At 39.3% G+C, this 15126-nt stretch overlaps 1 protein-coding gene across 1 annotated transcript; it reads right to left on the bottom strand.

The window, feature by feature from the left end:
- Window positions 1–2514: 2514 nt before the first annotated feature.
- On the bottom strand, window positions 2515–13260 carry LOC109217744 (DNA replication ATP-dependent helicase/nuclease DNA2-like; the record flags this gene model as incomplete). The annotated part of the gene is given in 5 exon segments (XM_019382012.1): window positions 2515–2561; window positions 2744–2840; window positions 2973–3083; window positions 3229–3361; window positions 11471–13260. Coding segments are annotated over 5 exon segments (474 nt in total), but the record flags the coding sequence as incomplete, so codon positions are not given.
- Window positions 13261–15126: the final 1866 nt, after the last annotated feature.

Below are 15126 nucleotides of genomic sequence, written 5' to 3'. Positions count from 1 at the left end.
TCAGAAGGGGTATCGATGTTATTCTACTGAGCTTGGCAAATATTTAGTGTCAGCTGATGTGGTATTTTTAGAGACTACACTATTCTTCTATGCACCTCCCATTTCTACAAGCCAGGGGAGGAAGATGAGTGGCTAGTATATCAGGTTACCCGTACTTTGACAGAACAATCAGATGATACTCTTCGATCTCCCAGTTCTTCTATTGAGCACCAATCGACTATTATGCCTTCAGTACCTGCTCCAGCAAGACCTCCAATTGTTCAAGTTTATTCGCGGAGGCGAGAGGCAAATGATACATCTCCCGCACCAGTTCCTGCATCATCTGATTCTTCTTTGCCTGATCCTCCAGATAACCTTGATTTTCCTATTGCTCTTCGCAAAGGTACACGTACTTGCAAATCGACATATTCAGATGATACTCTTCGATCTCCCAGTTCTTCAATTGAGCACCAATCGACTATTATGCCTTCAGTACCTGCTCCAGCAAGACCTCCAATTGTTCAAGTTTATTCGCGGAGGCGAGAGACAAATGCTACATGTCCCGCACCAGTTCCTGCATCATCTGATTCTTCTTTGCCTGATCCTCCAGATAACCTTGATCTTCCTATTGCTCTTCTCAAAGGTACACGTACTTGCAAATCGACATATTCTGTTGCTAACTTTGTTTCCTATGACCACTTATCCTCTACGTCTAGATCTGTGATTGCTTCTCTAGACTCCATCTCCGTACCCAAAACAGTGAAGGAGGCTTTGAATCATCCCGGATGGTCTGATGCAATGCTTGAGGAAATACATGCTTTAGAGGACAACCACACATGGGATTTGGTAGATTTACCAAAGGGAAAGAAACCAGTGGGATGCAAGTGGGTCTTTACCGTTAAAGTTAATCCAGATGGTTCTGTGGCAAGACTTAAGGCCAGACTTGTGGCGAAAGGGTATGCTCAGACTTATGGGGTGGATTATTCTGACACCTTCTCCCCGGTTGCCAAACTCACTTCTGTCCGCTTATTTATTTCTCTAGCTGCGTCCGAGAATTGGCCTTTACATCAGTTGGATATCAAGAATGCGTTCCTTCATGGTGATCTTCAGGAGGAAGTGTATATGGAGCAACCACCCGATTTTGTTGCTCAGGGAGAGCATGGGAAAGTCTGTCATTTGAAGAAGTCCTTGTATGGCTTGAAGCAGAGTCCACAAGCTTGGTTTGGCAAGTTCAGTGAGGTAGTTCAGGAGTTTGGGTTGAAAATGAGTAAGTGCGATCACTCAGTCTTCTATCGAAAATCAGTAGCTGGCACTATTCTCCTCGTTGTATATGTTGATGATATTGTTATCACAGGAAGTGACTATGCTGGGATTTCTTCCCTCAAGTCTTTTCTGCATACTAGGTTTCATACAAAGGACTTGGGCCAGTTGAAATACTTTTTTGGAGTAGAAGTAAATAGAAGCAAGAAGGGAATTCTTTTGTCTCAGAGAAAGTACATTCTTGACTTGCTTGCAGAAACTGGAAATTTGGCAGCTAAACCTTGCAGTACTCCAATGGTTCCTAATGTGCATCTTATGAAAGATGATGGTGATCCTTTTGACGATCCAGAGAGATACAGGAGGTTAGTTGGGAAATTAAACTACCTTACTGTGACTCGTCCAGATATTGCTTTTGCGGTAAGTGTTGTTAGCCAGTTTATGTCTGCACCAACGGTCAAATATTGGGCAGCTTTGGAACAGATTTTGTGTTACTTGAAAGGAGCTCCTGGACTTGGCATATTATATAGCAATCACAATCATACTCGTATTGAATGTTTTGCAGATGCTGACTGGGGTGGATTGAAAATTGATAGAAGATCTACTACAGGTTATTGTGTCTTTGTTGGAGGAAACTTGGTATCATGGAGGAGTAAGAAGCAAAGTGTTGTATCTCGATCTAGTGCAGAATCCGAGTATAGAGCTATGTCACAGTCTACATGTGAGATTATGTGGATACATCATATGTTGACTGAAATTGGGTTAGAGCATCCAATACCAGCAAAACTCTGGTGTGACAATCAAGCTGCCCTCCATATTGCGTCAAACCGGTGTATCATGAAAGAACTAAGCATATTGAGGTTGACTGCCATTTTATTTGTGAGAAGATTCAGGAGAAGTTGATCTCCACTGGCTACGTGAAGACAGGAGAGCAACCGGCTGATTTGTTCACAAAGGCGTTGAATGGAATTCGAGTTGATTACCTTTGTAACAAGCTGGGCATGATCAATATCTATGCTCCAGCTTGAGGGGGAGTGTTAGATAATGAATGTAGACATAAGCTGAATGTAGACATAATCTTATGTAATATACATAGCTAGCATAATTATAGGGATTCACAGCAGATTTATAGGATTTCCTTTTTTATTCTTTCCATAGTTAAGGCTCTATATACTTGTATATATACTTGTTATTACTTGAATACACACAAGAGAGATTTCTCTATTGTCTCTATACTTTACACCTCTGAATATTGGAAGGAACGTACCAATTCAGCAGTTTTGGAATTGCCTCAATCAATGTCTTGTGAGTATCATTTTCATCAACTGCAATTACCACAAGTTTCAGAAGTTTCAGCATTGAAAGGAATGGACAGTTTAAGTGCTTTACCGTAGACTTGTCGTTGAGATAAATCTTTCCAGGACTTCAAAGAAAGCATGTTCCCAGATTCCAACGTAATAATTACGACTTCACAAAGTAGCAATTGGGAGAAACTTAAGTTTTTCACCTCCACATGCATATAGGCTCTCAAGACTTTTCTGGAGCACTATCCTTGCATAATCCTCCAAGAATTCTTGTGTAGGGGACTCTCTGATCAGTCCAGCCTGGCAAAAGCGTCAGTCACTTTCAATGGCATAGTTTATAGTACATGCATAGCAGTGAAAAGTTTTAAAGCTATGAATGGGAAAATGTAGCCTATGGGCCATAGAAAAGCAAGAAATTTTCTTTCATAAAACCTGAAACATCTGATGCAATAATGTGCCAATCAATGCTGCAGCTGAATACTCGCCAGATTTTAACCTCTCATCCAGCACAGCTCGCCTTGAGCAACTGAAACTGGAAGCAACCTAACAGAGTACTCAATGTTCAAGAACAATGGAGAAAGAAGAAGAAACAACTGATGGAAGCAAGACTTTGCAGAAGCTGGAACAGTGAAAGACAACAGGTTGAGTAATCGAAACAAACAACTGAAAAATAATTGCACAGACATACCCTTGTTCCAGAGACTAAAATATCTGGATGAACAATGAGAAAATTCTTCTCGCGGTTTATTTCACATTTTCCTTCGCTGTCAAACTCACCAATGACATGAATAGTATCTCCTGGTGCAACAACACTATAGCACCTGGAAAGCAAGTAATTTCCTCATCATAATGTCTGTCAACAATTAGAATTACAAAGCTTAACAAGAGACGATCTCTGGTCTCTTCCACAGAAGGTTCATACAGATGATGAATTAGTTTCTCACAACTGGAAGGTATTTTGATCAAATGAAGCAATGCAGAAAAGCGGCTGGGACTAAAACGTTGTCTGCTTTAGAATTTAGGATAAAGATGCCTTTGTAAACTCAAATGCAAAGACAAGAAAGACATAAAAGCTACCTCAACATCAAAAGACATGATGCAAGAAGAAGGGGGATAAAACTAGTGTTTGGAAGGTCATCCGAGTGGCAGTGTCACTGTAATCTCTGTTTGTTTAGTTCACATGATAATCTCATTGGGTCCATTACAGATCCAAAGAAGCAAATATTAGATATAAGTTACACAATGCACATTGAGATTGTTGTTCTGCATGACTAAATATCATCACAACTGAACTGTCGGTTGGGAAGATGATGTAAGAGTAGCAAAAGTATTCATGTTCGAGTAACAAGTCATTGTGAACAGGAAAGCCCATCCCCCATGTTGTCTACATTCTACTATAACAGAAATAGAGGAAACTATTCAAGAGTATTGGTCCTCTTTAACGAAATAGCTTGATTGTGAATCTGTGTTTTTAAGTATATTTAGCAGATTGATAATAACAAGCTCGGGATCTTCTTCACTTGATGAACAACTTGAGATAGAAAGATTAAGAACTACAGCCCTTGAACGAGACAACGAAGAAATTAACGTGCAACTAGATGGCTTAAAGTGGAACTAGATGACTTAAGGAAATCAATGCAGAATCTGACTAGATTGGTTGAAGGCTTAGCGATTCAAGATCAGCCACCAAATCTTCCACAACGCCTACAACCTCCACCGCCACCAAGACACAACATACCCGTGCTACCGCGACGTCTTCCCCTTCGAGATCCACCAATTCAACCGCGGAGAGCAGGACATATTGAGCAAGCGGAAGAAGTTATAGCTGACCAAGGCATGAAAATACCAAGGCAGCATGCTCACTATGATAAAAACTCATATTCGGAATATTCTGATAATCAAGGTAGTGAAGAGTATGACTCTGATGAAGTTCAGTATCAACATGATAAAAGGAGATTTCAGAGAAGGCCACACAAAAATAATCGAGAGAGCTATCAACGTGATGACATTAAGCTTGAAATTCCGGAGTATGATGGCAAATCTCAAGGCGATGAATTTATTGATTGGCTTATCACTATTGAGCGTGTTTTTGATCATAAAGAATATTCTGATGAGAAGAAGGTCAAGCTTGTTGCTATAAAACTTAGAGGTTATGCATCGCTATGGTGGGAAAACCTAAAAAAAGAGCGAGAGCTAGAAGGAAAAACACGAATTCGCACTTGGGAGAGAATGAAACGAGAATTGCGCAAACAGTTCTTGCAAAAGACATATGAAGAAGATTCTTACTTGAAGTTTCATTCTTTTAGACAAGGAGCTTTATCCGTGGATGAGTACACAAGAGAATTTGAATATCTTAGGCTCAAGAGTGACATTAAAGAAAAACCAGCCCGCCTATTGCTCGATATTTGGCTGGATTAAATAAGCCTATTGCGAATGTGATACGATTGCAGCCCCATTGGACCTTTGGAGATGTTGTCAAACTAGCCAAGGTCGTAGAGACCAACAGAAGGAAGCCAAAGCCACGTTTTCATCAACTACCATAAAAAAGCCTAACACGATGGAGTGCTAGTTTGAGCTCTACAAAGCCACAATCATCTACAACAAAACCAAGTGTCCAAAAAGTTGAAGGGAAGCCTATGACTTCAGAAGCTATTTTTAAAAAAGGCAAAATACATACTTTACCCATCGACCTTGTCCCCAAATCCCTCTTACACACTTGTTAAACACGGGAATAATATTACACACCAAAACTTTTAAAAGTGTATCAATTACACACCACTTCGGTGTTTGACCACATCTGCTTAAAGATTGCTCTTACACGTGCCAATCAACATCTGACACGTGTCAAATCGAGAAAAAAAAACCTCTGCCCCCCTCCCCCCACCCTAAAACCCCCTCTTCTCATCTTACCAAAGAAAAAAAATACAGAAAAGAAACCCCCCTCCCCCTCCTCATCTTCCCAACCCCATCATCTTCTCTACCACCACCATACTACCACCAACCCTTCCACCACAAGAACCTTCTTCCCTAACTATAAATTCAATTCTTTGCCGATTTTTAACAAGTTTTAACAACATCCATCACAAATCCTTATACTAATTTTAAATTCAAGCTCAAACCAAAGCTTCAAACTTGTTAATGGTGTTTTTTAAATTTTATCAAAATTAATAACATAAGTAAATTTTTACTCAACACACGAATTCAAACTAATTTCTAGGTCATGGAATCGAAATAAACAAGACCCGACTAAATTTTCAAGCTTTTTCAAAAAGTCAATAATGGTGATTTTTACAAGACCCAATAGCTCCTATGTTCTTTTTTTTTTCTTAGTCATGGGGGTTGGAGAGACGAAACATGAGGGGTTGATAAAACTAGGATGGGGGTTGGGGAAGAAGACGAATCGGGGGGAAGAGGGGGGGAGGAAAGGAAACGCTGGGGTTTGTGGTTGGGGAAGAAGACATGTTATATATTTTTTTTCTTTAATTTGAAAAGGAAATAGTTAAAAAAAGGGAAAAATAAAATAAAAATTTAATTTCAGGTGAATTTTTTAGTTTTCACGCGCCTCTTTTATGTGTAATACACGCGTGTGGCACATGGCAGAGGTGTGTAATTGACACACTTTTAAAAGTTTTGGTGTGTAATACTATTCCCGTGTTTAACAAGTGTGTAAGAGGGATTTGAGTACAAGGTCGATGGTAAAGTATGTATTTTGCCTTTAAAAAAAGATGCCATAAATGTGGAGGACTTGGGCATATACAAGCTGATTGTCCAAACAAAAAGGCATTTACCATCCTTGAAGGAGCGACTGATGAAGAATATTATCATGAAGAGCCACATGATGAAAACTTGGAAGAAGTAGCTGAATATGGAGATGAGGGAGAATACCTTATGATCCAACGAGTTCTTCATTCATATTCTAGCAAGGAAAAACCATGATTGCGACACAATATTTTTCATACACGTTGCACATCTAAGGGAAAGGTTTGTACACTCATCATTGATCCAGAAAGTTGCACCAATGTAGTTTCTGAAGAAATGGTTATCAAATTGGGGTTTGAGACTGAGCCATTGCATAAGCCATACCGCATGAGGTGGCTGGATGAAGGAAGGAATGTACAGGTTAATAACGGTGCCTTATTCCTTTCTCTATTGGCAAGAATTATCAAAATAAGGTCTGGTGTGATGTAATGCCTATGGATGCTAGCCACTTACTGCTTGGGAGACCATGGGAATATGACAGAAGGGCAATTCATGATGGCTTCAAGAACACTTGCTCTTTCGTCAAGGATGGAAAGAAGATCAAACTGCTCCCAATGAACCCTGAAGATTTAAAGAAGTCAAATCCTAAAATGAAGGAGACATACATTACAAGAGCTAAGGTAGAAGAACACTTGAAGGAAGGAGAGGAAGTGCTTGTTGTAGTACCTAAGGAAGTGGAATCTATCACCAAGAAAGAGTCATTAGGAGTCAACGACCCACGACTTCAAGCAATATTGGATGAGTTTCATGATGTTGTTTCTGATACTACACCTTCTTCCTTACCACCAATGAGGTCAATTCAACATCAAATTGATTTAATTACAGGCGCACCACTTTCTAATAAAGCAGCATATCGGATGAATCCAACGCGGCAAGAGGAACTTCAACGAGAAGTCAAGGAACTACTAGATCATGGACTAATAAGGGAAAGTTTAAGTCCTTGTGTTGTACCTACCTTGCTCGTTCCTAAGAAAGATGGATCTTGGCGCATGTGTGTTGATAGTCGTGCTATTAACAAGATCACCGTCAAGTATAGATTTCCTATTCCTAGGCTTGATGATCTTTTGATCAATTACATGGGGCCAAGATATTTTCTAAAATTGATTTGAAGAGTGGCTACCACCAAATTCCAATGAAAGAGGGTGATGAATGGAAGACTGCATTCAAGACTGGCAAGGGATTGTATCAATGGCTCGTTATGCCATTTGGGCTATCTAACGCTCCTAGCACATTTATGAGGCTCATGACCCAAATTTTTCAGTCATACATGGGAAAATTTGTTGTTTATTTTTATGATATACTTATTTATAGCAAGGATGATCAACAACATTTGAAGCACTTGAGGAAGATTTTTGAAGTTTTAAGAGAGCAAACACTTTATGCCAAATTGAAGAAGTGCAAGTTCTTTTCTTAGTTATATTGTCTCTAGTGAGGGAATTCATGCCGACTCGGGAAAGATTGAAGCTATTGCTAGCTGGCCTATTCCAAAAAGTTTAACAGAGATTCGCAGCTTTCATGGTATGATTTCTTTCTATCGGCATTTTATAAAGAATTTTAGCTCTCTTGTTGCTCCTATTACCGAGTGTTTGAAGGGAAACTCGTTTAAATGGATGGATGTTGCGCAAAAGAGTTTTGAATTGATTAAGACAAAGATGACTCAAGCACCTATGCTTGCTTTGCCCAACTTTGATGTAATCTTTGAAGTTGAATGTGATGCTTCCGGAGTTGGGATTGGAGTTGTTCTTGGTCAAGAAGGTAGACCTATTGCTTATTTTAGTGAGAAGTTGAATGATGCCAAGTTAAAGTATTCTACTTATGACAAGGAGTTCTACGCCATCGTCAGAGCTCTATCTCATTGGAGTCACTATCTTTTACCTCGAGAATTTGTGCTTTATTCCGATCATGAGGCCTTGAAGTATGTGAATAGCCAACAGAAACTCAACACTAGGCATGCTAGGTGGGTAGAATTTTTGCAAGCATTTCACTTTGGGTAGAAACTCAAGCATTTCATCATAAAAATTGAATCTTTCTTCCAAAAGAATGGAAATAGAATCAAAAAATTCATCAACACATTCTTCTTGACTCGTTTCTTCATAAAGTTCAAGACTTTCTACCAACAAAGTTAAAGTGGAGTCAAAAGAATCACCACATGCATCATCCCATAAAGGAGGGCTATCATAAGACTCAACATCACCACTAGCTAAAGAGTCATTAAACAAAGAACTAGAATCATCAATAATCCACAAGAACTCTTAGCTAGCTGCAAGTCACAATTATTTTTCTCATCACAAGATAAAGAAATATCAAACTCATCAATAGCATAGCTATCTTTCAAACTCAAAGTGTCACCACAATCAACTAAAGTATCAAGAATAGAAGGATAAGCTATTTTACCTTGAAGCACTTCTAAAATATTCTCTTTACCTTCAATGAATTCCATAAGTTCTCTTGGAAAGATAGATTGATCTTCTTTCGAGCTCTTCAAAGTTGGTTGAATGTCACTTGATGGCTCCTCTCCAAAAGTCCCTACACAAGATACAAAACAGCTAGAGAAAGAAGAAAGTTAGTAGCATTAGAATAAGAAAAATCCTCACTCTCTTTTGTTTTTCCTATTTCTTTTCTCTCATTTTCTTGTCAAGCTCTTCACTCTTTTCCTGTGACAACTCACTCACTTCACTCCATACTTTCTCTCCTTTTTCCACGCTAGAGTTGTCACTTTTCTCTCCCTCACTTCTCGCTTTCTTTTGTCTCTCATCCTTACTTTTTCTCTTTGCATTTTTCAAGGATGTTCTCAAACTCATTTGCTCTTTCAAGACTTGACTTGGTTCCAATGGTTCAAGTGTCACCAACTTGCCTTTCCACTTAAGAGAATAGTGATTCTTCCTTCCTTGATGCAAAACATCTCTATCATACAACCAAGGTCGCCCAAGGATGATATGACAAGCATGTAATGGAACAACCCCACAAATTACTTCATCCTTGTAATCCCAATCATGAAAGGAATCTTCACGACTTTGTTCACTTAAGTTCGCCACAAGCATTCAACTATTGCAACTTACAAGGTCTAGGATGATTGAAACTTCCCAACTTCAACTCTTTCACTAAGATAGCACTCACCAAATTGTCCCAACTTGCTCCATCAACTACCAAAGTGCACATTATATCCAAAATCAAACATCTAGTGTAAAAGATATTATGTTGTTGTGTAAAATTCCCCTTCTTCCTCCATAGAAGTAGACAAAGCCTTCCTCACCAACATATCTTCATCCCTCTTATATTCTCCATTAGAAACTTGTTGGATATTGTCCAACTCATTCAATGTGGTCTCATGATCATGTTGAAAAAGTGGATTGCTAATCATTCGAGGCTCTTGAGATGGTATGGGTAGTGGAGGAGGGAGATTGTCTCTCTTTGGTGGTGCTTGAGGCATATGTTGTGAAGCTAAATTCGGTGGTAGTCTAGGTTGTGGTGAAGTTTAATAAGGTTGTAGTTGATGTACTTGTGGCGGTTGAAATGTGGTTGGGGGTTTTGGTGTTGGTAGTGGGGTGGTGGATAAGTGTAAGGTGTATTGTAACAAGCATCAACAGACACAACTAGGCTTGGCATAGTATAAGCATCATAATCTCCACTTGGACTAGGAGGGCTTGTGAATTGATTTGCACTCCAAACTCCCCTTCCAATATCTTGCCTTGCCAACAACTTATCCTCAAAGTATTTAGGAATGAAGGAATTCCCCTTTCCATTTAGATCAACCACATACCTATTCCACTTTACATCAATTGGAAGATTATGATCAAGAAACCAAGGTTTTCCCAATCGTATATGGCAATACTTCATAGGGTATACATCACACCAAACCACTTCTTTAAAGTCTCCTTTGGTTGTAGTAACCATCTCACCTCTATCCACCCACTCACCCCGAAATTTATACAACTCAATCCCAACCATTCAACAAAGGAAGAAGCAATAAAGTTTGGTCGCATAGTGAGTACTTATAGCAACCAAACAACCCTCATAGCCTTCTAAATTCGCTACATAATGCCTCAAATTATCTTCCTCCCACTTTCATCATAAAAGATTTCAACACTTGAAGAAGCACAATTAGTTTCATAAGAAGAACACACATAACCATCCATGTCTCCCTTATGACTCCTTGTACCTACAAAACAAAACTTAAAGCAAGAAAGTTGGTTAGTCAAAAATAGGACCTCACAATTCACTCCCTTAGTGTATCACTCGATATATATGTCACTCAAAACTCGTGTTTTCACTCAAAGGTCAAAAGCGACCTCGCTCAATTGAACTCACCACTCAAGCCTTTTTCCACACAAGGGTGTCTACAAGTTCTCTTCATAACCAACGTTCTCCAATCAATCCAAGTAGGTAATCAAGTATCAGTTCGGAATGGAATGTATGCGACACCAAAGAAAGCACAATTAAAAACTAACGGACTTGAGCCAAACAATTCACAACGAAAAACAAGAGAAAAGCAGGAAAGAAATGGCACGAAATAAAATAAAGCACACAAAGAAACTAGAAATAAACTCAATATGAAGTTATGAACTAATATCAAGTTAATCTAGTTGAGATTTAAGTTTACCACAAATTGGAAAGAAAGAAATGAAAAGAAACTACAAAAGTAGACACTACTTCAAATTTTGGCCATATTCGCCAAAAAGGACACATTTGTAAAATTGGTCATATTTGCAAAGAATGGCCAAATCTGTAATCATAGTTAGACTTGCAATATTGCGCAGGTTCACAGTACTGGCGGATTTCTTGTACACAAAGTCACAAACTGGTGCAGCCATTCAGATGTAGACTTAGGCCCCGTTTGGCCATGAGTTTTGCCAAAATAAATTTGGGATTTATTTTCAAAACTCATGTTTGACCATAAATTTTGCCCACATTTTGGCCAAAATCCCAAAATCAGCTATTGAGCTGATTTTGGGCCAAAATCCCAAAACTTGGGAATTATATACATGTTTTTCCAAATTATAGTTGAAAAATTTTTGAAAACGTATGTCCAAACACATTTTCATCTTCAAACCAAACTTCACCCAAATCAAATTTTTCAAAATAAATTTGGGATCTATGGCCAAACACCAGCTTAAACTATGCAGACTTCTCAAGAATAGACCAAGCAACTCTCACACACAAACTGCCCAAACCTGAGCTTTTTAACTGGTGCAGAACTAACTGTAAAGTGCAGAAATTGCAGCTTGAGTAGTGCAGTTTTGGCAGTGCAGAAATCCATCTAAAATTGCAGGTGCGCTTGTATCAATCTGTAGAAAAACTGGAGCTAAAACTTGTGCAGAAACATCAGCTCAATAGTGCAGAAAGAGCGCAGATTCCAAGCTAAAACTGTGCATAAACTGTACAGAAACTGCAGTAAAACAACCTTTCACAGCCACACCAAACTTCAGCTGCAATACTGATTCTTCAAGCTCAAGAATGAGTCTCAACCAGTGAAAAAACAGTTGGCAAGTTCAACACAATTTTCGAGCAAATGACTGGTGCAAACATTGTATTCAACAGCTGCAAATACCATGCTCAATTTCTGTAGGTCCTGAAGTTATTTCTAGGCTGGTTCTACTGTGTACCAAGGGGTTTAAAAATTGCAGAAACTAATTTTCAAACTTGCAGCCAAACAAGAACTTGATAGCAGGCAGCTATGATAGTTTGCAGTTCAATCACAATAACAAACTTCAGCTCAATACTCAGAAGTCAAATGCCAATCGACTCTAATGCAGCAACAATGAATTAGGACTTCGTCAGCAGTAGAGAACCATCAAAATGCAACTCGCATTTCAGTTCTAAACAGGGGGAACAATGATAAAACTCAGTTCATACAAATTCAGAAGAGCATCCCAATTTCATGTCGCCAACAGCTACTATCGACTAACAAAAAATAATTCGACAACATTCCTAAACTGCAGTCACAAGTTCTTCAACATATCCTCAAAAAGCAGTCCATGATCGAACTCATATTTCACTACAAATTTAGAGACAAATTTCAGTTTGAACTCAAGGAATCGAACCTGATTCATTGCGACGGTATCTCAGCTGCTCGAATCCAGTCGAATCAGTCCGCGAAGTTCTTCGAGCTCGGCTAAGATTTCAAACTCAAGCAATAATCAACAAGAAGCTCGAGTTGACTTATGAACTCAACTTAATCAATTCCAAAGAATAGCGATGAAGTTTCAGCTTTGAATTCAGAAGTCGAGCTAAGTTTTAATACTCAGAAATCAAAACTGTGCAATCTCAATGAAGAGAAATCAGCTATGCATCGATGTGTAGGGACGTCGCGTAGGCTAGAACTCAATCCCAGAATTTGAAGAACACAGCAGTAAGTTCTTCGGCTGATTCAAGAAATTTTCAATCCAATCTTGTCCAAATCTTCACCAAACGAACCCAACCTTTGGATTCAACTTCCACTAAACAATCCGAGTAAACCCCAGTGACTAATTTGAACAAACATTCACGAAATCAACGAACCCTAGGTCGTCTTCTTCTTCGCACAATCGGTTCAAAATTTCGAACCAAAAACCCCAGCGATTCAGCTTCAAACAATCTCAATCTTCAGATTTTCACCTCAATCAAGCTGTACCAACAGGATTTGAACACACCCCAATCGAATTCGAACTCGAATTTTGTTTTATTAAGAGCAAAACCCCCAAATCTGGTAGCACTGCTCGTCGGTTTAGGGTTCAAATCTCAACCCAAACTTCGAAATTCAGCTCAACTCAGTGATTCAATCTCAGGTAATGAAGTAAGTGTAATGTACTTAATTGAGAAATGAAATTCGAAAAGGAACTGAGCTTTATTGATCAACAATTCAACGATTACAATGTATTTCAACTGACATGAATGAGCTCAAAAGAAATACAATTGGAGTTTAGAGGGAAGGAGAATAAGAAGAAGATAGGAGAAGAGATAGAGAGAGAAAGTTCTGTTATTTGCCAAAAGATACCAACTAGATGTGTTATTTAACTAACTGACCCAACTATTAATTGGACTAATTGAATAAAGACCCAAGGCCCAATACTCTTCTTCCGAAAGCCCAATACGTGAAGCCCAGTAAAACAACCCAATTCTCCCACTTTAGCTATACCCTATTTCCTTGTTTGTATCGTCTATCACTTTCCTTTTCTTGTCTGAACATTACAATACCTCCTCCTTCGAAAGAGACCTTGCTCTCTAGGTCGTTGTTGAGCGATAAACGCCGGAAAATGGCTTTTAATGTAGCCCCAATCCTCCCAAGTCGCATCTTCTTTGCACAAATTTGCCCACTGAACCAAAATTGACTGCAACGGCATTGTTCTCCTTAATCACACGCCTCTGTAAAATGGCAACTGGCTGAATCAAAACATGACCTTCACTGTCACAATCTGGTGGATGCTGCTGAGGGCATATTGATGGTCCAATACGCCGTTTGAGTGGGACACATGAAACTGGGTGGAGGCGTGATTCTGGTGGTAGATCTAAACGGTAAGCCACTTCACCAATCTTCTGCAAAACCTTGTAAGGACCAAAGAATCGAGCACAAAGCTTGACATTTCTTCTCACTTCGATAGATGACTGTCGATAGGGCTGTAGTTTGAGGTACACCTGGTCCCCTACCTCCAAGACTCGTTCAGAACGGAGTCGATCTGCATAAAATTTCATCTGTGCATGTGCTTGCACAAGGTTGTCACGCAGTGCTTGTAGCATATGTTGTCGTTGGGTTAGATTTAACCCAATCGGGCCTTGATGTGTATGTGGTAATGCTCCCAATGGTAGTTGAGTTGGGGGGTGACCATAAAGGGCTTCAAAGGGAGTGATTTTAAGAGAATTATGAAAATTAATGTTATACCACCACTCTGCCAGTGGTAGCCATCTAGTCTAGTGTTTAGGATTCTCAAATACCATAGCCCGCAAGTAGGTCCCTAAACATCGATTGAGTCTTTCAGTCTGTCCATCCGACTGAGGGTGATAGGCTGAGCTCATATTAAGCTTAGTTCCCATTATTTTGAATAAGTGCTGCCAAAAATGACTAGTGAAAACAGATCCTCTGTCTGAAACAATAGACCTCGGAAGTCCATGTAACCTATACACCTCCTTCATGAATAGTTCTGCCACCTCCTGTGCTGAAAATGGATGTTTTAAGGCTAAGAAATGTCCATACTTGGACAGCCTATCCACCACAACTAGCACAGCATTCTTTCCTGTAGAGATAGGTAAGCCTTCTACAAAATCCATAGATATATCCTGCCACACCTGTTCTGGAATAGGAAGGGGTTGTAATAACCCTGGATGTGCACAATTTCAGACTTGATCCTCTGACAAGTATCACATTCACTCACCCATATAAAGATCTCTGATTTCATGTTAGGCCAATAGAAAATCAGCTGCACCCTCCTACAAGTACCATGCTGCCCAGAATGACCACCAAGAGGGGATTGATGCATTGCTTCTAAAATCTTACTCCTTTTATTGTTTCCTCTTCCCACATAGATTTTGTGTTTATAATTTGTTGTAATGAATAATCTGAATCACTGCCTGAAGAGGCAGCTAGTTCACCCAACAATGATAAAGCAATAGGATCCTCTTCATAGCTGAGACTAATCTCTTGTAACCAAGTAGGTTGAACAGTAGAGATTGCCAGTAAGGTGGACTCCTGATCCTGTCTTCTTGACAAGGCATCAGCTACCCTGTTTTCAGTGCCTTTCTTATATTGTACCTCATAGTCAAGGCCTAGAAGCTTAGTCAATCCCTTTTGTTGTAAAGTTGTGGTAATCTTTTGTTCTAGCAAGTACTTGAGGCTTTGATGATCTGTCCTTACAAT

This window comes from Nicotiana attenuata, unplaced genomic scaffold (genome assembly GCF_001879085.1).
Source record: "Nicotiana attenuata strain UT unplaced genomic scaffold, NIATTr2, whole genome shotgun sequence".
Classification (NCBI taxonomy): Eukaryota; Viridiplantae; Streptophyta; class Magnoliopsida; order Solanales; family Solanaceae; genus Nicotiana; species Nicotiana attenuata.
Note: the sequence above shows the minus strand (reverse complement) of the source record. Positions and strands in the feature narration are given on the sequence as shown.